Below are 24071 nucleotides of genomic sequence, written 5' to 3' on the forward strand. Positions count from 1 at the left end.
GGTTGCCCTTTCTTGTTCTTTTCTCTTGTCCCCTCATGCCCACTCTCGACTCCACCCCTCCCCGTTCATTCTCCAGGCCTCAGTCCCAGCTTCACCTCTTCAAAGAGACCATCGCCCTAAAACCAGGTCCTCCCCTGAAGCTCTCTGTTTGTGACCTGGGGGCATTATTCCCTGGTGCCATTGAAAGACATCCTGCCACTTCTAGCTTTGAGTTTGCTCAGCTCGGGCTATAAACAGCCCATTTGTCATTCTGCTCCCTCCCACTCCCTGTTTGATTTACGCATTGTCTGTCTATTCCCAGCTTCATGAGAGCCACAGCCCCCTCTATCGCCTTCCTTCTGTGTCCCCAGCCCCTACCTGGGGCCATGACACGCAGGGAGCGTTCCATAGGTTTTTGCTAACTGAGTGTCCATGCTGCAGTTTCCAAGATGAGCTTTTTCCTGCTCAGGATCATTTCTATCCCTGGCTTGGCCCATCCTGAATTGGTCTTGGTGGAACCAGATGTAGCTTGGGTCCACAGTATGTTAGTAATCACATCGGCCCCCATGGCCCGAGACAAGCTCAGGTACCCAGACGTGCTGGCAAACCCAAGCCGGGAGGAACCCAGTCTGAGCACCCACAAAGTGCAGAAGTGCTTTTTCTCTTGTCTCCTCTCTGCAGAAGCTTGCCTTCCCCTCCCCCAGCTCCCTGCAGGCCCCTCCTGCAACCAGCACAGAATCAGCTCCAGTCAGGGGCCCCATCTGTCACTTGAAGCAGGAGGGGACTCACACTTATGCAGGTGGGTGATAGGACTTGCCGGAGAAGACCACCTGCCCAGCTGACCCCTCCCTGCCTAGCTAGAGTATGGGGACAGCACCACAGTTTCAGTCCTTTGGTCTGGGAGGTCTGGAAACCACCCCAAGGTCGACAGTAGGTTTCCAGGGCCCAGAGGGAAGCACCGTGAGCCCCTGTGAGTCGCGTCAGTGCTGGCTGGGCAGGGCTGCCGCACCCGGGACGGTGGCTGTCAGCTCCCTGGCCACAGAGCAGGGTGCCCTGTCCTGGCTTGCTGGCTCATTAGCGCTTGGTGCTGACTTTTATGATGTGTTACTTAGCTTGTAAACTGTCCGCCTGTCCCACCAGCCGGGACGAAGACTCCAGGCCATGAGCTGGACACTGGAGCCACTGACTCTGCCAGATCTCAGTGCCATGAATGTCCCACTGACCTCCAGCACAAGGAGGCCAGATGCCTCCCAGGCCAGGGAGTGGGGTCACAGGAACCCGGCCTCTGACTCAGGAGCTCGGCAAACCCACTTTGGAGGCAGCCTGCGGATGGATCGTGTCAGGCTTAAAGTCAACAGGCCTGGGGACGTAAGCCCGGCACCCGGGGCCAAGAGGAGAGCAGAGAACCTGTCCCGTGAGTCACTGCATGTCTTTACCCTCTGAGTTTGATTGTGAAATCTTCCAGGCACCCGGCGGCCACTACCCAGGGACTTAAAGGGTCCTACTGTCCACAGTGGTCATAGGGGTCTTACTGAAAAGGGGTCGGGCAGGATCCTTCCACTTTCAAGAGCAGCCTGGGAAGAGCCCCACATGGACAGGCCTCCCAGAGGGGTTGGGCTTCTCCAGGAAAATGCACAGCAGAGTCCCAGGGACATGAGCGCACTCGGGGGACCTGGTCCCCGGAGCCCATCTCCTTTCCAGTGGCCCATGTTTCCCGGCTCTGTCTTCCCCTGTGTGGGGCTTCCTGCCAGGTTCACAGGCCTTTGCCTCTCGGTAGGAGCCAAGCGCTGGTGCAGACCGCTCCCCCTCGTCCGATTCTGTCCTCCCCACCGTCACAATCAACCTCAAGGAAATGGAGCAGCAAATCCCCGCAAATAGACATCGAGTGGGCTGCCCCTTGCTTCCATGGGAGCATATATTTTTCCCGCCCATCTGTCTGTCCGTCCGTCCTTCCTTCCATTGAGGATGTGTTGAACTAGGGGGTCAGAGTGGGTCTTTTGCCAGCACTGGCCGGTGGTGAATACGAGGGGGCCCAGAGAATTCTGCGTGAAGCCAGGCCTCCTTCGGAGGCCCCGACAACGTAGGCGCGGGACACTTTTTCAGCCCCGGGTGCTGGGTCTTGCTGCACTGCCCTTGACGTGGGATGCAACAGAGGTGGGTGCTGGGGCCTCCAGGGCCTGGGGAGATGCAGTGGGCAGCTTTCATTTCATGTGATTTTGCTGCCATTTCTGTTTTGTGGGGATTTTTTTGGGGGGGATGGGGGAGGTGGCTGTTGGCTTTGTTTTTTTTTAAGTAATGCTGCTCTTAGGTTATTCAGGCTGGAGAAGAGCTGAACTTTTGCCCTGAACTTGAGATTGACTCATCAGGGAAGCAGTTATATAAATAATAGGGCTGATAAGAAGATAGCAGAGGCCCATGGGAACCAACAGCTTCCTGCAGGGTGGAAATCGGCTCTGGACTGAGGGGAGAGCTGACAGCCACTGGCGGCCCAGAAATGAGGGTTTCCGTGCTCATAAAGGGGCCATGAGGGTCCAGCTAAGAAAGACTTGAAGGACGCTTGGAGGGTCGGTGAGCTTCTCCTGGTCCAGCTGGGAGGAGGTTCGAGGTCCCCTCCACAGGCCTTTCTCATTCACCGGGGGCTCTGCTGGTTGTTTTCCATCCGTGAAGACGTCAGTGGAGAAGACGGTCCTTTGTCCCTTGGGGTTGGATGTCTATGGGATGAGGAGGCCAGTGGGATGGGGGAGCAGGAGAAATGGGAGACCTGCTTTCTCCTCCCCTCCTCCTCTGGTCTCTCTCACCTGGACTAACATCCACCACTGGCCACCAATGTCCCCCTCCATCCCGCTGCCCACATCAGCATCGCAAATGCTTTAAAACACAGTCACGTGGCTCCTCCCTTGAATGACCTTGTCCTAGGACAAGCTCCAAGTCCTTCCAAGGTGACTCAGCAGTTCCACTCTCCTTATAGACCGGTGTGATGGAAGACAGTGTCCAAACAGAAGCTGGCCCACAACGGCTCCCAGCAGCCAGAGGTGGACACGGCCCGATGCCCGTCATGGAAGGAGGGTCAGCACTGTGCACCGTGCCCCTGCGCCAGGGCGTGGCTCGGCCCCAGAGGAAGGAAATGCTGGCCCCCGGAGCGGCATGGATGAGCTGGAAGTCTGTGCCAGGCAGGAGCCAGGCCCCAAGGCCACCTCCTGTGCAGTTTCATTTCTGTGCTACCCAGAAGGGACAGGTCCACGCAGGCAGAAGCAGATGGGTGGTTGCCAGGGACTGAGGAGGGCGGGACTGAAGATGGACATAGGGTTTCCTTCTGGAGTAACGAGAATGTTCTGGAACTCGTGGGGACCGTGGCACAGCACTGTCGAGTGCATCCTGAATGCCACTGAACGTGCACTTTAAAATGGTTTAAATGGCGGGGCTGGGCCTGTAGCTCTGTGGTAGAGAGCCTGCCCCACACGCATGAGGCACTGGGTGCAATCCTCAGCACCACGTAAAAATAAATAAATAAAAATATTATGTCCATCTACAGCTTTAAAAAAAGTTGTTTTTTTTTTTTTTAATGGTGAACTTTGTTATGTGAACAATCCATGATTTTTAGAGTCCTCAGTGTGTCCCCCAGGCCCACCTTCTATCAGGCCATTATTCCTTCACTTTGGTCTCCAATCGTGATCGATCCTTCCTGCCACTTGCTGTGACAGGGCTCTGTGCACACTGGCCCCTGGGACTCCTGTGATCTTCATCTTCTTGTCAGGACAGCATTCTTTAGGAACCCTTCAAGAACCCCGGGGTGAGCGTGGTTGTTACCAAGTTCTGTGTCAATCAGCTTTTCATGGCTGTGACAAAGTACCTGAGAAAATCAACCTCAAAGGAAGAAAGACGTATTTTGGCTTACAGATTCAGAGGCTTCAGTCCACAGTTGCTTGGCCCCATGGTTGTGGGTTGATGGTGAGACGAGGACATCGCGGTAAGGAGCGCACGGCAGAGTGAAGCTGTTCACCTCATGGTGGCTGTGAAGGGGAGGGGGAGCCAGGACAAGATACAGTCCCCAAGGACCTGCTCCCTTCTAGGTCCCACCTGCTACAATTCCCAGCACCTCCCCAGGGTCCCTTCAGCCGAATCCCTCAATGGATTGATCCACTGATGAGGTCGGGCCCTCATGAGCCCTTCCCTTCCCTTAATCCCACCCCTGAACGTGGCAGCATTGGGACCCAAGTGTTCAGCATGGGAGCCTTTGGGGACCGTTCCAGATCCAAGCCAGTCCCAGCGGCCCCTCCCCTCCCCCTGCAGGGCAGGTTCCCTGGAAGTCCTGGCCCTTTTCTGTGTCTGAAGCAACCAGAGGGCAGGGCCCGGGATATTCTCAGTAGCATCACATTCGAGAGACGGAAGGAACTCGGGATTCACCTGTGACTTGCCCCATTCCCAGCTCCAAGAGCACAGGACGTTCTCCTTAGGGATTCACAGTGGAGAAGTGTCCCTCCAGTCTCTGTGTTTCTCCTGGGCACCCTGCGTGTGCCACGGGGTGATTCAGTGCCTGAGCCCCCCCACAGCTCTACCTAACCCAGAGGTATTTAAACACTGGTAAACTCCACACGAGTTAAATGGGCTCTGTGAGCTGAATGGCCCCCCACCTGCCATTTATAATAGAGCGTCACAGGGAAATGGGCTGCGAGCACAAAAAGGCTGCAAGTGTCCTGCCCTCCAGGAGGCCCCTGGGACCTGAAGCTTGTTAGGTGATGGGTGGATCTGACCCTCTTCTGAGGTTAAGCTTGGAAGTCAAGCCCAGAGGAGAACAGTGGCACCCCATGACTGTGTCGGTGGCCATGTTCCCAGTGGTCGGGGGTGAGGGCAAGGCCCTCTACAGCCCCCTTGGCTCCCTTCCTTACGCACTGTGGTCCCTGCTGTGCTCTTGAGATGCACCAGGAGGACAACAAAAGACTTCGGAAACGTGGAAGGGAACCCTTCTGGGTTGATTTTCCCAGCAGCACAAGTCTCCGTGGTTGTTAAGCACCCAGGGGAGGGTCCCTGGTGTGTGTGTGTATGGGGGGTCTGATGGCATGTGACTCTGAAAGCCCCTGCTCCTTCTCGGCTCAGCTCCTAAGCCCTGGAGCCTTTGCAGACAGCCCCGCTGCTGCTCAGGCCATGAACACTCCCCTTGCAAGGCTCCCTTCCCGCATTCCTTTTCCTCAAAGGAGTGGGTTCCCAGTTTCCCCGCGCATGACCCGGGCAGTGGCATCTGGGCGTGTGATGGCTTTGTCCTTGCAGCACCCACCAGCCTGCAGTCCAGCCTGTGGTGCTAGGTTGGAATCCGAGGGATCCACGGGAAGGCACAAGGGCGGGTTGCTTTGTTTCAAGTTGCTATATGCACAGATCAGGAACTGATCACCACCCTGGAAGCTGTCAACACAGCTGTCCCCTCGAAGTGTTACCGTTTGTGTGTGGCAAAAAAATACTCTCTCAGCAAATTTCAAGTGTACAGTACAGTCTTGAGTGCTACAGTCACCAACTATAGGTTAGATCCCCCAAAGTCACGTATCCTGTAACTGAAAGTTCTTACTCTTTGACCGACATGCCCCTGTTTTCCCTGCTGGCCCCTGGCAATCACCGCTCCACTCTGCAATTCTATGAATTTGCCTTTTTTAGATTCCACAGGGGAGTGAGACTCTACCGTATTTGTCCTATGATTTCAGCATCTGTGCATAGGTATGTATACACACACACACTCACACACACAAGTAAGTAGGCATGGAAACAAATACAGCTGTTTGAGCGAGTGTGGGTTAAGGCATGTATATACATTTCCTGAAGCAGGAGCATCCCAGTGGCCACAGAGTGACCTCGGACTTGGATCTTGGTTCCTAAGCACCATTCTCCAATCAGAGGAACCAGAGCTCCCTGGAGAAGTGGTAGATTCCAGGACCAGGAGGTAAAAATGTCACCTGAGTCAGGAGAACTTGGGGGGGGGCGGTCCCAGAAAGTAAGGGCATCCTTGCACAGGCATGGAGATGCATCAAAAGGACACAGGAGCCACCCGAGGGAGCTCCCGCAGCCAAGGCTGGAACAACGTGAGCCACAAAATAATGATACTATTGGGTTATGATTCACATATAAGATAAATATCTGTGCATTGGATTTGCACAAATAAATACCTGGAGGAGACAGAATAGCTCTCTTACAGAATTCTAAGCTACCAATTGGAAAGAATGAGGAAGGAAGAGCCCCTCAGGACACCATAATAGTAATTGAAGCGGCGAGACCCACCCATGAAAGCCGACGTCAGTGTGAGTGTGGCTTCATCAGTCGGGCACCACTGACATCAACAGGAATGGGACACGCAGAGTCATGTGTGCCTCTGATAGGATGGGCCGGTGGACAATTGTAAATCGGTATCTTTGCTAACGGTGTCATTGCTGGTATAATTTTTCCAAGGCTTCTTGCATGGAGCCATCAATTGGCTTGGTATTATGGCATTTTGTATCCTCCCCTTCTGCTGGTAGCAGCTTATTTATGGTGTTTGTGTAAAAACCACTATGGTCGTTATTTAAATTAAACAAAAGGGGGAAATGTTAGGGTCTGTAAACAAGTCAAGATGGTGCCTAGCATTTTGCAGAGGGAGTGGTTTGTGAAGTAACGCCAGCGAGCCATTAAGAGTGGAGATTCCTTATTGGTTGGCTGCTGTATCTAGTTTATGTTAATTAAGATAAGCTGTGTGGAATGTAGATATACCCCTCCTGCCCTACAATAAACGGCTCCTGCTCCTGCTGTATCAATCGACACAAGTTGCTCGTCACCCCCCGGTTAGTTTGCCCAGGCAGCCGGGCTGCGGCAGGCCGGGAAGGGCAGGTCCCCTCTGGGTGTCCTCACTGTGCTGGATGCTCTCACCTCACCATGAGGAAACATCAGACCAACCCAGACAACTGGCCAGTGCTCCTCAGGTCCTGGAAAAGAGAGAAAGACTGGAAATGGGCTGCAGAAGAGAACAAAGGAGATGTGACCACTAAAGGCAGTAGGGGACCCGAGCCTGGGTCCTAAAGAAGCAAGAGGACATGGCGTGAGAGCGGGTGGGGCTGGAGGAGGCCTGGAGTCAGGTGGGTGGGGTTCCAGGCACGCACCATCACACCTGGCTAGGGTATGGCTTGGGGTAGGCGAACACCATTATTGTGAACTTCTGTCCACATGGATGTTCCTTCAGTGTCAGCTCTGAGTTGAACGTCTCTGAGTGCTATGCGTCCCCTTGTATGAGGACCAGGCTGCTTTGGCGTGACTTTGTTTTCTTGGCCGTGTGGTGGCATTGTCCTGTGTCCTGACCTTTCTCCCCTCCCACCCCAGGGTGCAGTGACCCCTCCTGGGTCTCCAGGGAAGCCAATCAGGTCCCTTGCCTTTTGGCTCCAGCACCAGGGTTTTCACTCTTAAGGGGGAATGACCAGCAAGTGATCCAGAGGCGACACTATTTAACCAGATGGGGTCTGGCCCCTGGGAAGGCCCTAGGGGCACCCACTGGAGCTGATTATTCCCAGCCCATAATAGCCAGGAAATTCTTTTTTCAGTTACTAACTTGCTCAAGAGAGAAAAGGCCACCGGACGGGTGTTAGAAGCCAGTGATCCATTAGAAAATACTGGGAACGTCTTTTAAAGATTCTTACCTAGTATAATATTGATGGTGAACAGAGATGTTTTATAATGTCTGTGCCGGAGCCCACCCCTCAGTGGAAACTTGGTAACGGATGACTTCAGGGTGTGAACCATCGCCGTTCATCACAGACTGCCCCCTCGTAAACTGAGATGTCAGCAGATCCAACCTTGCTCTGCTCCATTTCTTAGGAGTGTGGTAGACAACACTCGGGCAGCCCTTGTGTGAGCTCTGGAACCAGCAGACCCATGTTGGAACCGGCCGACGGGTTTGGGAGGGAGACTTAACCCCTTGAGCCTCGGTTTCTTCGTCTGTAACACGGTGGGCAACACTTCCTGCTGAGGGCAATTAATTGCCAAAGGAAAAGGAGATGGAGCTCAGCATGGGCCTGGCCCGGGGCAGGGGAGACAGTGCTGGCACCCCAGCTCTGCCTGCTGTGAGCCAGGTGCCTCCAGGGTGCACCAGGCTTTTCTGGAAGAGGTGGCTCTGATGAGGGTGTCATCTCAGTGTCTTTGGTAGCAGGCTGCTCACCTCCCAGTTACTGATCTTTCCCACCCCCTACCCCCCGCCCTGGGCATCAACTTCATGCTTCGGACCCTGCATTCACCCTTTGCTGACCACATTGGGTCATTTCCCAGTGGCAGAGGCCCGAGTCCCCAGCTGGCTCGGGAGTCCTACAGCACAAGGTGCGAGGAAGGCTTCTCTCTCGCTGTCTTTCCCTCCAGCTTCATACCAGGGTTTCTTCAGGTCCTTCCTGCACCCCAGCCAGCAGGCCTGGGCTGTGTACTTTCCACGGTACTGGACTTCCACGGACAGCAGTGGTCTTGCCTTGAGGGGGAGGTGCTGCTGTTTAAGGGTGAGGGTCCAGCACTGGGCTTCCAGAACTTTCCTGGGTCCTGCTCCCATTTCTCGCCTGCAAAGAAGGATGATAAGGCCAGCCAGACACCCTGGCCCCAGGTCTGCACTCCTTGCAGGAATCTCCTACTGACACAAAGGCTCCCTGTTGCCACTTGGGCCTTACACGCTGCAGGGTGTCCTTGCCTCCAAACCCTTTGCATCCTGGGATGCGTAGGTGCTGAAGGGAAGTGCCCTACCTGTCTGCACATGCCCCTTCCCCTCCCTGTCCTGTTTACCTTCCCTTCAGTGTCCTAGAATCTCATCTCATTTGCAAAGGAATAATCATTCCTGTTTGTCTCTGGAGCCCAGGCTGGTTGTCAAACAAGACTGCCCACTGCCAGGCAGCCTCCTCTGCCCAGCCACATCCTAAGTGCATGCAAATAGCCGGGACTTCTCACCAGCAGAGCTGAAAGCTCCCCTTTCAGTTCAGTTTGCACTGGGCGGGCAGTTCAGCCCCGTTCCCTTCAGGGAGCGGAGGAGGAGCAGGTGGTGTTGGCTTTGAACTCAGGCCGCGTGCCCCCAGGGTGAGTGAAGGTATAGTTTGGTCTAAACAAGGGTGTAGGAGAGAAAGAGAAAAAAAAAAATCTCTTTGAGTTTTGCATTGGCCAGGTGCCAGGCCGAGAGAGCCACGTGACAGAGACCGCAGTGGAACGCTATTGAGAGCATATGTTCCCTAGTGCAGCAGCCCTCAGCCCCCAAGAGTGTGCCCAGAAGAGTGTTTGGTGGGTGGAAAAGAAAGGAGCCTTTCAGCCTCTCGGATTTGGCGCGCGCTGCAGTTCTGCTGAGAGCTCTTTTGCAGTTTCCTCTTGGAACGATTGGCTTATGTCGTCCAGATGTGCACAAGGAGATGGTTTTGTGTTTTGACTTCCAGATGTGCACACACAGGAAAATGGGCTTCAGCAAAGTCGGGGGCCTGCAGCCCCTGGAATCTAGAGAACCCACAATGCCCTGGCTGGGTTGGAATCACCGAGCTTAGGATCTAGAAAGGCGCTACGGGTTGCCCCGTTTATCTCCTCATTTTATAGCTGAAGGCACTGAGAGCCAGAGAGCTGTGACTGCTCTGTGCTGCCTCACCCCTGACAGTCGGCAGCAGACTTCAGCCCTGCTAGAATTCTGGGGCCCGTCTCTGTACACACATCTGTCTCCTGGCTGCATTCAGCTGGCTTAGCAGGAGGTGCTGGGACACACGGCGTACAGACGGGCTCCTGGCTTGTCTGCTGCCAGGTCAGGAGAGGGAGAAAGCATGAATGATAAACAATTTTTAAAAAGAACATATCATATGGTAGGTCAGAAATGCTGTCAGGAGAAAAGGAAAGATGGAGGTTTCGAAGGGGGAAGAGAACAAGAGAAAGTAGAGTGGGTTTTAGGTGAGGTGAGGGCAGATTTCATGGAGAAGGTGACTATCAGTTTTCTATTGCTACAGAACAAAATACTCCAAAACGTGGCGACTTCACCCAGCAAGCATGATCTCGTGTCTTTTGAAGGCTGAGAATCTGAGAGTGGCTTTATTGAGTGGTCCCAGCTCAGGGACTCTCATGAGGGCACATTTCAAACGTCAGCCTGGGCTGCAGCCGTCGGAAGACTGGACTGGGACTAGGAACCACATCCAAGATGGCGCACTCACTTGGCTGTTGGTGGGAGGACTCGGCTTCCACACAGGCATTCCCAGGAGGCTGCTTGAATGTGCTCCCAGAGCAGCCGCTGGCTTCCCTAGAGCTAGTGTCAAGAGAGGGAGAGACAGAAGCTCTCTAGTGCCTTTCAGGTTGTGACCTTGGAAAGGTCAGATGGCCTTTGAGGAGAAGTAGCCGACACGTGGCTGAGCAGGGAAGTTCCAGTGGAATGCCCTAACGTGCGAGGAACCGAGTGTTTTTGTGGGAGCACAGGAAACAAGGGGGCTGGAGTAGAAGACCTGGGGGAAGAGCAATAGAGGAGGAGGTCAGAGAAGAGTGGAGGGTGGGAGCACGTGGGCACGGCAGGCCAGAAGAAGACCCAGCCTCTGCCCCCGAGTGAAGCAGCAGCCACAGCAGCATGAGGAGCAACGTAACTGGACAGCGCAGGTGTGTGTGTGTGTGGGGGGGGGATAAACTCTAGGGGTCCAGAGTAGAGGCAAGGAGACCCTTAGGATGCTGTTCCAGGATCTGCAAGGGCTCGGGGGAAGCTCCCGCCCGCTAGAACAATGGAACTGGGAGAAGGGATGGGATCCTTCTGGACAGGTTTGGAAGGTTGGATCTTCAGGTTCCTCTTCCAATTTCTGTGAGGTGTGACAGAGTACCCAGGCCAACACAAATGTCAGTGGCTCTCTTCCCTGAAGTGGCCACCATTGCTTTCCTCTCTGCCCTTCTGTAGCATCAAATGACACAAGGAGGTTTGCCAAAAGACTGGGAGCCCGGCCTGGCTTCCCTCTGTGCCGTGGCCCATGCTGTGTCCGCAGGCTGATTGGCCGACCCTTAAGAGCCTTGGGTACTAGGTTTGCAAGATGGAAATTGATCTTAAAGCCCCAAATGAAATAATAAATTCTTGTAATGGTGCTTAAAGCTACCTAGGAGAAGGTGTCATAATGCTGGAAACATTTCCAGTGGCCAGCAATGCTGTGTTTAATGAGGAAGGACAACCTTCCCCATAATGTTTTGATCCTGCAGCGGGAGAGATTGAGGGACTTGATGAATAAGAACCTGGGGTGGGAGGAGATGTCTGGGGGGGTGGACTGAAGTGTCCTGAGGCCCAAACTTGGGGCCGAGGAAAGCTGTCCACATGTCACCTTTGCAGATGAGACATGAGGCCCTCAGCCAATCCTCCTGAGGGGTCTTGAACTACCTCCTAAACCATTCGAAGTTCACAAACAGACACAAACTTCTGTTAGAAGTGAGGCTGGTGCCTCCCTCAGGAGAGGCTTGGTGAACATGGAGCCCAGGCTGGAAGTCCGGGGGTGGGGGGTGGCAGTGCTCTACTTCTTGGTCTGGATGTGGGTGTCCTGGGTTTGCCAGTTTCTGATAATTCAACCAGCACAACACTTATAGTATGTGCTCTTTCTGCACCTAGGTTCAACAGCATTCAGACATCTTTTTAGAAAGGTAATGGAAAGTTATTCTTCTCCCCAGAATAAGGCTCCCACGCAGAAACTAAAATCCTGCCTTTAGAGGGTCAGTAATTTCTGCTCAAATTCCAGCTGCCTTAGAGAGAATTAGCAGATAAAATTGCCAATGGCCACGGACGGTTCATATCAAAGAGTAGAATTGGGGGGATTTTGTGTCAGTGGTTCCGTATAGCATTTCCTATTTTGTGTCCAGTTTCCTTCACTCAAAATTTTGTCTGAGAGATGCCTCCAGCCTGCTACCCGTAGGAGCCGATCTTCCACTCCTGCTCCATACAGTGTTCCATTGTATGGTTGGAATACAATTCACTTATTCATGCGGTTGTGGATAGGCGTTTGCATGGTCTCCAGGCGGGTACCATCTCTGGTTGCATCACTGGGGTTGCACTCCTGGTGTGTGTCTTTCCGTGACCATATGGGCACCTTGCTCCCAGGTGTGTGCCCCGCCACACTGAGGAGGCAGCCTCTCTCCTGGTCAGAACATAGGATTGGTTTTGTTGCCGGGAGACTTAGCAGGGAAGGGTCCTTAGGGCATGCCCCCCCCCCCAGAATCAGAGATCCCTAGGACATAGGGGAGCGTCTCTGAACTCCTGCAAGAGAGATGTGCAGTGGTGGCCTGAGTCACCTCTGGCCACCACCTGCCTTGCCACCTGATCACCTGGGGGCTCTTCCCTGCCCTCTTTGGGGAGGGCAGCAGATGTTAAGGGAAAGGATGGGTCATCCTCATCTCATCTCCCCAGCCTGTGCCAACCAGGCTGCAGGAAGCAGGCGGGGAAGATCCCTTGCGTGCTAAGCCAGCTCTGCTGAGCAGGTAGGGCCGGGCTGCCCTGCGGGGAGCACCCGGCCCCTACCCACCTGCAGGCTCATCAAACACCTCGACAGGCTGCCTGAGTGGGAAGCCGATGATGTCATCTCAGGCCTGAACAATCAGGCCTTTCAGGGCAGGACGGTAACAATCAAAACAGTGTGTAGGGCCTGCCGCACAAGGACACGCGCTCACCGCCCTGGGAGGGCCTGCAAGCCAGGCAAAGCGAGGCTTGTCAGGAATAGGCATAGCCAGCAGGCCAGAGAACGTAGCCCGGAGAGCCAGGCTGCAGGTGCCAGGACGCTCAGAGAAACCTGTGACTCTCCACTACCTCCCCCAGGGCAGCTGGCCTTCAACCCAGAACTAAACCCCAGGCTGAGCCATAATCCACGGGGTTCATGCAGGGGAAGCTGGGTACAAGGATGCAAGGTACAAGGTGCCCTCGAGGTTGGCACCCCAGTCAGGTTGGCACCAACCACTGTCTCAGGACCTGGGGAGAGGAGCCTGGGGGTTCTGAGCCTCGCTCCCACCTCCAGCCCTAGCAATCTTGTCTTGCTGCAGCTGAGCTCTCCAGAAGACTCACTTCCATCAAACCAAATCATCCTTGGTGAGCTTCCTGAGACCAGAGGCCTGGTGCACACTGCACACTAGAGATAGCTCAGACATCTGCCGAGTTAGCCAGCTTGCTTGTATTGCTCATATGGGCCGGTGGATCTCAAGCCAGGGCAACGTCATCCTGCAGGGGACTGTGGCCATGTCTGGAGATAATTCTGGTTGACGCTGGCTATGGGTATCTAGGGGGAAGAGGTCAGGGTTTCTGCTAACCATCCTACAAGGCCCCTACAAGAAGGGACCCCCATGTCAAGGAACTTGTGACTGAGCATCCCCAGTGGTGATATTGACAGCCCGTGCTGTGGTGAGCCATTCAACCTGGGTAATGGTGTCTAGGATGGTCTGATGGGTCTGTGTAAGACCTGGAGCTCCCACGCACGGCTCAGGTTTAGAAGTTCCACTCGGTCACTTCCCATCTGGTAACCCTGTGAAATGAGGAGCGATGCTCAGGAGGCAATCCAGAGGACCACGCATGCAGCCACCTGTCAAATGCTCACAAACACGCCTGATACTTAGTAACCCCCGGTAAACGGCAGTAAATAGGATCATCATTTTTAACTCCAGCCACAGGGCCTCAGCTCCTCTGACGGCATGGTACGGAAGGCTGTTTCGGCCACAGGGCGCGGGGTTTGTGTGGCTCCTGGTGCGTGCCCTGTGCTGACTCACAGGGAAGCTTCCCCGAGGCTCAAGCGAAAGGTTTGAGTGCAGACAGACAATACATGGATTTCAAGCCCCCACGTCACCCAGTGACTGACTCAGCCCAGGATTCTGCGTCCCAAAGACGGGGTGGGGACCCTGGGTAGAACCCCAGGGTTTCGGCCTTAGAGGAGCTCTGGGCTGGGCAATTATTGCTCAGGCTTAAAAAAAAAAAAAAGATTCCGCTGGGAAAGACTCATAGAGGACAAATGGGGAGGATGTCGAGGGTGACAGGCTTTGCATCAGACATTTGATGTTTTCATTTGTGGGTCGGCTCTGACTCGGGGAGGGGAGGAAAGCCTGGGTGGCCCGTGCTCTCACATCTTGGCTTATCTGCTCCTTCTTCCTTTCTGCAGTGCGCTGCCCCTCTCTATTAAATCTGCCCCCTTTCTTCTAAGTCCATCTAGAAGGTGGCTCATCCAGGAGGGCTCCCCATGGCCTGCTCAGTGCTCGGGGTCTCCACCACAGCTGCCAGCAGGCTTGGGTGTGTCCTTCTGCCCTGTGTGATTGTGAACTTGAAGGTGGGGTCCTTCTCGGCCTTGTCTTCCCGTGTGGTGTGAGCTCTGGCCTGGTCCAGGGGCCTGGGGCTCCGGTCACTCCTGGGAAGCTGGCCACCTTGCTGACCAGTGCCCGATTCCCACCAGAAGTCTCAGAACTGAGGAGGCTGAAGAGGACTCCCTGTGAGGCCCCGTGGGCACAGGCTGTGGGGTCGGAGGCCTGAGTGCCCGGCTCAGCACTGGCCCCTACAGGAGTGGGCAAATTTACCAGTAGCCACCGTGGGACAGGCACCCAAGCTGGGCTCAGGGCTGTGACTGGCTCACAGTGATTGTTTCTCCCCACACAGGAACCCTGCAAGGGGTGCAGAGTTAGGCCCATTTCACAGACAAAGCAGAGGCTGGCACTGGATTGACCACGGTGCACCTGGGGCTCCCATCCAGGGGTGTGTGACTCACATTCAATGGGTCAGATGGCCTCCAGAGCCATTAAACTTGTCTGGGCCTCTATTCTACCATCTCAGTGAAGGTGTCCAGCAAGGTGACCTCCAAAGGCCCTGTGGCCCAAGTGCTGTCTGGCCTCTAACTGCCGAGCTAGGACTCCGAGCAGAAGGAGCTCTCGGGAGATGAGAGGTCAGCCCTGGGGAGATGGGCTCAGGCCTCTCTCAGGAGGCAGGGGCAACAGCCCACCAGGATTGCCCTGGCTTCCTGTTTCCCGTGTCTTGGCATCAACGATCTCTCAAGATAAGGACAGGGCCCAGGAGGGCTCCCTACCTAGTAGCCTGGAGGGACCCGGCCATGTGCCTCTACCAGGCTGAGACAGCAAGGAAGAAGAGTGACAAAGCCCCTCCAGCTGCTCACTTCTGCCCTGTGTGCAGACGGGAGAGGCCCAGCCCCGACGGCGCCCTTCACCCTGCCTGCACCACCCTGCACCCCTCGTGAGCCGGCCTCCTCCATCTGCTGGAAGTCAATATTTGTGAGTGAGCCCGGCCCCCACCCCCCGCAGGTCTCCCACCCCCGGGGCTTTCCAGCTGCCTCTGGCCCTAAGCAGCCTGAATTGCTCCTTTGTGTCCCTGCCCAGGCTCAGAGCAAAGTGCTGCTGTCCCTGCAGGGCGGCCACCTCTTCCACCCTGCAGTGCTCGGCCAGCCTCGGGGTGTCACTCAGGGCAGGGCAGGAGACAGCAGCCCTCAGGGACTGACCTGGCACCCCCGAGGCTGGCAAGGTCACACGGGAGCTGGCTCTTTAAAGGGAGGTGTGGGTGACCAAGGGTCCAGAGGGTTGGGACTTGCACGAGACCACTGCGAGTGTGGCGTCGGCGTTTATTTTTTAACATCTCCGTTTCCAGGGTTCTGCCTTCCCTTCCTGTCAGGTTGAAGTCCTCATCCCCAGTTTGCCTTTGCCACCTAACCTTGGGTGCTTCCAAGGGTGACCAGCTCATCCCCCTCGTCCTGGGATGGGGCTGGTTTAGCACTGAGATCCTGGGTCCAGCTCCAGGCACATGGGAATGGTTGGGAACCCTGTGTGCACCTCAGAGGTCCCCTGACCCCTCGGCCTCCTGGTCTGCGCACTGCTGGGAGGCTCCGGGGTTGGACGGCCACCGCCACTCATCTGCTCTCCGAGTCCCAGGAGGGAAGTGCTGGTCGTCTTCCTGTCTGCCGCTCGCTCCTCCTGGGGATTGAGAAAAAGTTAAAGATCAATGTACACTGGGAAGTGGGCTTTGGGAACCAACCCTGCTTCAGACCTCAGGGCTGGACTCGGGGTCAGTGGCTCTCTGGGCCTGTCCGTCCCTGGCAGATTCCCATTCCCAAGGGAAAGGAAGGGCGATGTTTGGACGCCCAGGCCAAACGTACCTCCTCCACGAGGCAGCCCTCCAGGACAGAGCCCTGGCTCACCTTCCTGAGAGAGGCCTCCCCGGGGCACTCGGGCCGCCTCGGGCAGCCGACAGCCTGGCCCAGGGACACCCTGCCCTGTGAACCCGCTCTCCTAGCCTCCACCACGCCTTCCCTGGAGGCCCTTCCCAGCCTTCTGGCAAAATCCCCTCCTTATTGCTTCCTGGCAGACCCTGGTGACAGGTCACCCTGGGGCTTGGCGGCCATGGGAAGGGCACCGTCAGAGGGCAGCTGGCGGTTCTGTTGGTGAAGGGCCCTTCCTTCCGCCTTCGCTTCCCTCCCGTCTGCTGGTCGGGGGCAGTCTAGAATGGTGTCTTTGTGCCGCTGTTTGGGAGGGCCCTGGGTGGATCTGTTCCCCGCTTGCTTTTGGCATCGTCCCAGCCTGTTCTGGAAAGGAAACCTCTCATTTGGGCTTTCCTTTCCCCAGGCTGCAAGGAGGGAGGCCACCCAGCACCACTCAGCCGGGAGCCTGCCATGCAGGTCCCCTCAGGGGGAGACCAGAGGGGTGCACAGTAGGGCTGCAGGAGGCCGGGGGCTTCTTCCATGCCACCAGCTCCTGGGAGGTCCCCTTTCCCCACCAGCCTATCCGGGGGGGCCCTTCCTGAGTCAGTGCCCCCTCACCCTCCCAGGCCTTCATTCCCTCTGCACCTCATTCACCGTCACACCTAACTCGGCTTCGACCCTCCTGCTCTTCGTTTGCTGGGATCCCCTCCATGGCTTCACGTTCTGCAGGGAGTGAGCACCCCGTCTTCAGGCTGCCAACGCAGTCCCTAGTGGCCCCTGGTGTCCTCGACCTGGAACCCGTGCTGGGGATCAGGACAGCAGGGAAGGATCTCCTGAGACCCAGGCGGGCTTGGCAAGCATCCTCATCCCCTCTGTGACTTCTTATCCAGAGGTTCTCGGCGCTGTTCCACGCTCTGAAATAAATCTGCCGGCCCAGAGTCCAACGTCTCTGCTAAGGCTCCCTGGTGACCGAGAGCTGTGCCTCGAAAGAGCTGTGGACTGAAATCACCTTTCAGGGCTGATCCACGTGGTGGGGAGAAGTAGAGGGTGTGGAGGGGTCCGGGCCCATCCATGGGGAAACCTCTACGTAACGGCTGTGGACATCTCACAGGGCACAGCATACAGACCAAGGGAACATGGCCCTGGGGAGGGAGAGCCACGTTCACAAGGCCGTGTAGGAAGGCAGGAGAGGCAGCCCTTGGTGAGAGTGCAGGAGCCCAGCAGTGCTCCAGGAGACACGAGTTTGGCCCAGCGAGGCAGCGCCCTGCTGAGAAACCCGGCGGGGTCCAGAGGGTGTGGCGCCCGGTTGGGCTGGAAGCCCTGTGCCAGAGCCGGGCAGGGCAGAGGTAACGAGCCTTGCCAGGGATGGAAGAAAGGGGTTTCTGTGCTGCTTATCGGGATGGTGGCTCCCAGGCAGGATGTGGAGTAGGCTTCCACAGCCCGCCCTGGGGATGGCTGCAGTTAGTGCCTTGTCACGGCCAGGACTTTGGACAGGGCGCGCCACCTCTGACTTGCTAGTGACATTAGCTGGCAGCCCTGTGGTCATGCTGGGGGTGAGTCGTGTTGTCCTTGTGCACACGGGGACAGATAATGACAGCATCTGAAAGGCAGCCACCAACTGCCATTTTCACAAGACCTGGTGGGGCCCCTCAGCCTCCCTCGCTGGAAAGAAACCGTGGACTCAGCTTTCAAAACGCCAAGAAATAATAATAATAATAAAAAGTCAAGAAAGCTGATTGTGTTCACTCAGCCAGCTGGGGGGCAGCAAGGAGATGCTGAAGGAGGTCAGAGGGAAAGCGTCCACTGTAGGTGGCCGGGAAGACAGGGTGGGACTGAAAGGTTGGCGGGAAGGTGCCCATAGGTTTGTTTTGTTTTGTTTTTTGGTACCAGGGATTGAACCCAGGGGCGCTTAATCACTGAGCCACATCCCCAGCCCTTTTTATATTTTATTTTGAGGCAGGCAGGGTCTTGCTAAGTTGCTGAGGCTGGCCTTGAACTCGTGATCCTCCTGCTCAGCCTCTGTAGTCCCTGGGATTACAGGCCTGCACCACCACGCCCAGCTTGCCCATAGGTTTGCTCCTTTCTCCCCTGCTCCTGGATAGGCGCTCAGGGTCTGCTTGACCACGGACAAGCTGTAGTTCCGCCTGCAGCTGATTGGAACAGGCTCCTCGGGGCCCTACATCGTGAACAGGCATAGACAGTGTGTCCCAAGGCTGGATGTGTAGTCCTACACCTGGAGCCCAAGAGGCAAGCTGTGAGCTGTTGAGTGATCCCGAAGCCCTGCTCCCGGGCAGAGACGGGCGCTCATCATTCCCCCGCTGCCCCCTGCAGATCCACAGAGCCCAGGGCCTTTCCAGGGAGAAAGGGAACTCTTGACCCTTTTATCCAGCCCTATAGACCAGCTGAGGACTGATGGTGGGGGGATCAGAAGACCTGGAAAAGCAGGCGGCCCAGAGGGCCCACCAACTGGTACCTGTGCACACTTCAGGAGCAAGGGAAGAGCAAGACCTTTCCCCTGACAATCCAGCCAGGTTTCTCTCTGATCCTCGGATCTCTCCTGCTCCCCATTCTCTCCTGTTGAACCAGGACAGAGCAGGGCTGCCTTGGAGGGTGGGTAAAGCCCCTGTCCATTCCCTGCCCTGTCCCTAGTAGAGGTAATTCTCAAGGAGAGAATTGAAAGACTGACTGTCTGCAGATACCAAGGACAGAATCTTAAGGGTCACCCAGAGCTGACTCTCGGGACTCTTCATCCAACGAGGGTTGAATGAAGCACTCCAGCCAGTGTGGCCCCTGCCGTACCCTAAAGATAACCTGTCACCAGGGACCCAGGACAGGTGCTGGGCGAGGACCCACATTCCTCCCTCCTGCCATGTGTGCCACCTGCCTCCGCGTGGGCCCTAACCTTCTCCTTCCTCCACCAGTCACAGTCCCCACCTGGCTCCCTGGTGCCAACGGAGGGCTCTGGGCTTTGACCAGGAGCCGCCAGCCGTGTGTTTTCACAGTCCAGACCAAAGCTTCACGTGCCTTCTTGGTTTTCTTCAGGAACTTGGCCATTGGGATTGGAATCCAGAACTTCCCGGAGGGCCTGGCCGTCAGCCTCCCCTTGCGAGGGGCGGGCTTCTCCACCTGGCGAGCCTTCTGGTAAGTGCTCAGCGCTGCCGTCACAGGCAGGGTTGCGCCGGATTTGAGGAGCACGTGCACCAGATGAGCTTCCTTCTCCAAGAACAGGCTTTCCATAAGATACCCATGACATGGGTCAACATGGCTCCCCACCGAATAGCCTTGTCTCTGACCCTCGACCTCTCCACACACCGGCCTGGGTGGCCGGGCTCCCACTGCGAAACCTCTCTGTGGTGAGCACACCGTGCCCATCAATGTGGAGTGCACCTGCTCTACGTGCCACGGGCCTCAATGAACGTGACCCTCATGGCCACCCCAGTGGCTGCCCATGCCCGTCAGCATGAAGACAGGAGCATGGCCGCACATCTGGGTGATGGCCACTGCTGCCCTCATCCACGCCGGTGCTTCCCCCCCAGCCCCCCGCCACGGGCTTCCCTAACTACCTTCAGCATCCACCGTCGGGCCCACGATTCCCACGGGGGAGCTGGGGAGTCAGAGGGTCCTCCCGAGTCACCTGGCTCACCCATGGTGACTCCTGATGAGACAGGCTCCCTGCCCTCTGCTCGGGGTTCCAAGCCTCAGGTACTTCTTTGTTAAACGATCTGTTCTCTGGGATGTACAGTGAGCACACTGTAAAGGACGGTGAATAACCACAATTTAAAAATGCCTCCACTTTACAGGACCTCATGACTTACAAGTTCTGGCCCACACTCACTCCACTCTGCTTCCACCCTCTGTGACCCCTCGCCAGTGTTGGAGTCCACTGATAGAGGATCTGAGCCAGGACACATCAAGTGGCCTTAGAGACCTTTGTGTGTGAGAGCTGTGGCTCTTACTTCACCCACTGAGGTGCCAGGAAGACGGGGGGAGGGGGCCAGCGGCGGCTCAGGCCCACTGCAGCCTGGGCTTGACGTCAGAGCCACACTTTCCTCGGGTGACTAGTCAAGGTCACGACTTGTACAAACCAAAGAGCTGCCGGTTCGGCTGGCTACTCCTGAAGGCCTGGGGAGCCAGGAAAACATGGCCCCTGAGAGGATTCCGCAGCAAACCCGGGCTCTCCTCCCAAGCTCACCTGCTGCCCTGGCCAGGAAGGGGTCCGAGATTCAGAGTCCTCACAAGTTGACCTCTCCTTTGGGGAAACGGGGTGGGGAAGACGCCCCTGACCCCATTTTACAGAAGGAGGGACTGAGGCTCACAGGCGGTATGGTCTTGGCCATCCGTCTTCCTTTTCCTTCCTTTCCTGAGGGTTGAACCCAAATCCCGGGAGCTCGTTAGCACTGAGGTACCTCCCACATCCCAGCCCTTCCTGGTTTCTCTTTTGAGTCAGGGTTTTGCTAAGTTGCTGAGATGGGCCTAGAACTTGCAATCCTCCTGCCAGAGGCTCTGTTTCTTGCCAAACGCCCCCCGCAAAAGAGGTGCCCTGACTTTTTGTCTGTTGCTGTGGGGCTCGGGTTTTGGCTTATGGCCTGCTCTCAGAATTCTCAGCACTCCTATCTGCTGCCGTTTCAATCAGAACTCATTTAATTTCAAAACACAGAGGCCCCCTCTCGCCTGCTCAGATAAAGGGAGAGATCCCATCTTCATCCAACGTGGGAGTGGAGGGACAAGGCTCTCAATACCCACGTAGCCAAGTGGCTGCCCCCCTCCAACAGGTAGCCACTGTGGCCTGAACCCCTGAGCAAGCCAGCCTCAGCTGTCCCTGGGTAATGCCCATCACTAGCTTCCTGTGGCTTGATGTGGGCGTCAATGAGATGAGCGTCTACACGATGTGGGGTAGCCCCACGGCAGAGTGCTGTTCATCCGTTTAAAGGACTGTGGTTCGAGACTACGCGTGCCCAGTGAGAAGCAGCAGGAAAGGACCACGTATCCTATGGTTCCCTTTACACGGAACACTCAGAGTGTGTAAATCCACAGAGGGAAACCAAAGTAGATTTTTAGTGCTCAGGGGTGGGAGGAGCCACAGTGGCAGCTAATGTGTATGGGATTCTTTCTGGAGTGAGTGAGAATGTTCTGGAATCAGGTGGGGTGACATTTACACCACCTTGTGAACACCCTGAAAACCACCAACTCCAGGTCAGGTGCGCGTGCCGCGTGGCAGGGGAATGTGCCTCAGTGATGCTGATATTTTCAAGGAAGTACGAAATTGAAGGCCTGAAGGGAATTGGATGGGGTCCTGTGAGACCTGCTTTTGCCCGGCCGTGCTCCGGTGGGAGGTGGGACTGGATGCACCGTGGTCAAGGGCTGGACCACCAGCGAGGGGGTGCCGAGTGTCTGCTGGGCTCCCTGCAGCCGCCTGTCTCTGTTCCTCCCCAGGTTCGGGCAGCTGAGCGGCATGGTAGAGCCGCTGGCCGGGGTCTTTGGTGCCTTCGCGGTGGTGCTGGCTGAGCCCCTCCTGCCCTACGCTCTGGCCTTTGCTGCTGGCGCCATGGTCTACGTGGTCATGGACGACATCATCCCCGAAGCCCAGATCAGGTGCGGAGCTCCCGGGAACCCGCTCTCTGCCTTGGCCTCTCCTGCTTGCTTCCGTGATCACCTGCCACATGCCCTGGCCCTGGGAGACGCGCACTGTCGTTTTTGTGTCCTGTCTCTGCCTCTCTGGATCCCTCTGGGGCTGAGTGTTAGTCCACTATCCAGCTACGGGCCGGCTGTCGGGTGACAGCAGGAGGGACGGGGCCCTGCTTTGTGTCATTCTGGCTTTTGTAGCAGAATAATTTTTAAGCCAGCGCATAAGGTCAGATTAAATAATATCTTTGTGAAATCACTGTTTATTCTTCAAGTATACAGACTAAAGAGCCCTGGGCAGGTGACTTCTCTACGCCTCTGTTCCCCACCCACCCCCAGGAAAATGGGGATAATGGGGATGTGGACCTCATGAGGCCTTTGCTTGGGATTAAGAGTTAGTCTGTTTGCCTGACGTGTGGTTAGGCCCAGGAAATGTCCCCGTCGCTAACCGTAGAACACGCTGCTGGAACTGGACGTGGCGGGGAGCCTTGGTCCGCAGGCGTGGTCTCAGGGGCGCTAAGTTAGTCTCACTCTTCTCCCTCTCCTTCCTTCCTAGTGGCAACGGGAAGCTGGCATCCTGGGCCTCCATCCTGGGATTTGTGGTGATGATGTCACTGGACGTGGGCCTGGGCTAGCTCTGGGTCACGACACCCCCCCGGAAGGACAGCACCAGACCTCGATGGGACCACGAGCCTTTCTTCACATTGAACTATTGCTCCCTTCTCTCCTCTTCGTCCCACTGTCCGGATGGGCCCTGATTGTAATAGAACTATCTTTACTTTGTTCTTGAGGGAGATGTCGGTTTTCTTTGGAATCTCACGGTGTCATGGGACCACAGAGTCTTGTTGTGGCCACCGAATGGAATCTTTTCCTCGGTGGGACTGTTGGGGCCTACAGATCAGGGAAACCTCTGCTCTCCTTCCTTTATCTCCCTCACTTGATTCAACCAACCGCAGCTCCTCAAGGTCACCCACAGAAGCGAGGACCCAGGAGAATTCTCCTAGGAAGTCGGGCCTCCAGCCTCCGAGCCGATTGGCCAGCAGCCCTCCTGCTCCTCGGCTGCGGGTCCTCCACACACCTGGAATCCCTGGACCTCAGCATTGTGAACCCGGCAATTCTGCTCTCCCAGGCTGAGCTGGCCGGGAGACGAAGAGCCCCCTTCCTCCACTGCCCAGGGAGTCCTGTCCAGGAGAGGGACACAGACTGAGGGAGGGAGTCGGCTAGTCTTTTGCTTTTCTTTTTTTTTTTTTTTAATTTAAGGCTAAAATCGGCCTTTTTGAAGTTAAGGGTATTCAGGAATTAGGACAACTGTGAGCCCAGTGACAAGGAGAGAGTGGATTCCAAGGGCAGAGTGGTTTTCCACGGTTCCCAAATCTCTTAGGCGTTCATTTGATAAGTTGATGAGCTTCAGTTTCCTAAGAGACTTGGGGATACAGCAAGCTGCTAGAACCCAAACCTTTTCTCTACTAATGAAGGGAGCCACTTAGTGAAGGAGGGACACTTGGGACCTGCCGTGGGTCCTTCCCCACAGGCTATTTGGTAACTTACAACCCAACCGAGAACCCTGGAGCCACAGCTAGCTTTGTCGGAGTTGGCCAGGGGGCTCTGGTTGGGAAAGGAAGAGGGATAGGAAAAGTACATATCATTCTGAAATGACCGAGCAGAACGACAGGCCCTCTGTCCGGAAGGCACGCAGCCAGGAGCCAGTAATGTAGGCACTGTGTTCTCGGCGCCTGATCTCTGAGTTTACATGTTCCGTTGTTTCCAAGGGCAAATGTCCTTCTCCGGGAATGCTCCAAGACCCCAAGGGCCACCCTTCGGCTGGGTCAGTGTATGTTCTTCCAAAGCACTGGTGATCAAAATCACAGACACATTCAGAGGGTTGATGGGTTGGGATGAGCTGGTGTGGTGGTCGGTTGGTGTACATGTGTTTTATTTTTGTCTTTGGGTATAGTTCTGCATAATTGAGATTGTTCTTTCTGCCAGCTAAGACCTTGTAACTGTGATTCATATCAATAAAGGGAATGTTGTTGTGGGTGACCTGTGTCGTGTTCTGTCCTCCGGAGCTGATGCTTTTCAGGAATGTACTGTGTGGTTGGAAGGAACATCTCCCCCACCCAGCACCAGTGGGAGCAAAGGGAGCTCAGGTGAGAAGGCCAGGAGATGTTTGGCTGTAAACAACCTCAGCCAACTCCAGCTTACTCCAGCAGGAGAGGAAATCCACGGGTGGCAATTAAGGGACTCACAGGATTTGTAGGAGAATCGGAAATGGAAATGAGTTGGAGCCGAGAAAGCCCATGGTCTGGGACCAAGGCCCAATCATGCCTGAAGAAGAGCTGGGCTTAGGTGCCA

The 24071-nt window shown here is 55.9% G+C and overlaps 1 protein-coding gene and 2 long non-coding RNA genes across 14 annotated transcripts in view; 2 read left to right on the top strand and 1 right to left on the bottom strand.

Annotated features, from left to right (window-relative positions):
• Positions 1-23759, top strand: part of Slc39a11 (solute carrier family 39 member 11) — a 392410-nt gene extending 368651 nt beyond the window's left edge. For all 12 annotated transcript variants that reach the window (XM_078041769.1, XM_078041772.1, XM_078041773.1 and 9 more), the window contains 3 exons: positions 19140-19238; positions 21531-21689; positions 22276-23759. In XM_078041769.1, coding sequence (XP_077897895.1) covers positions 19140-19238; positions 21531-21689; positions 22276-22354 — 337 coding nt within the window. In that variant the 3' untranslated portion in view covers positions 22355-23759. The remainder of the gene's footprint in view (positions 1-19139; positions 19239-21530; positions 21690-22275) is intronic.
• On the top strand, positions 264-3504 carry LOC144375986 (uncharacterized). The gene is made up of 2 exons (XR_013435950.1): positions 264-1393; positions 2948-3504. It is a non-coding gene; the product is annotated as an uncharacterized LOC144375986 (long non-coding RNA).
• Positions 15508-16613, bottom strand: LOC120884041 (uncharacterized). Its single transcript, XR_005726217.2, has 2 exons — positions 16056-16613; positions 15508-15873 (listed from the first exon to the last, which is right to left on the bottom strand). It is a non-coding gene; the product is annotated as an uncharacterized LOC120884041 (long non-coding RNA).
• Positions 23760-24071: the final 312 nt, after the last annotated feature.

Source organism: Ictidomys tridecemlineatus, chromosome 3 (assembly GCF_052094955.1).
Source record: "Ictidomys tridecemlineatus isolate mIctTri1 chromosome 3, mIctTri1.hap1, whole genome shotgun sequence".
NCBI classification, from domain to species: Eukaryota; Metazoa; Chordata; class Mammalia; order Rodentia; family Sciuridae; genus Ictidomys; species Ictidomys tridecemlineatus.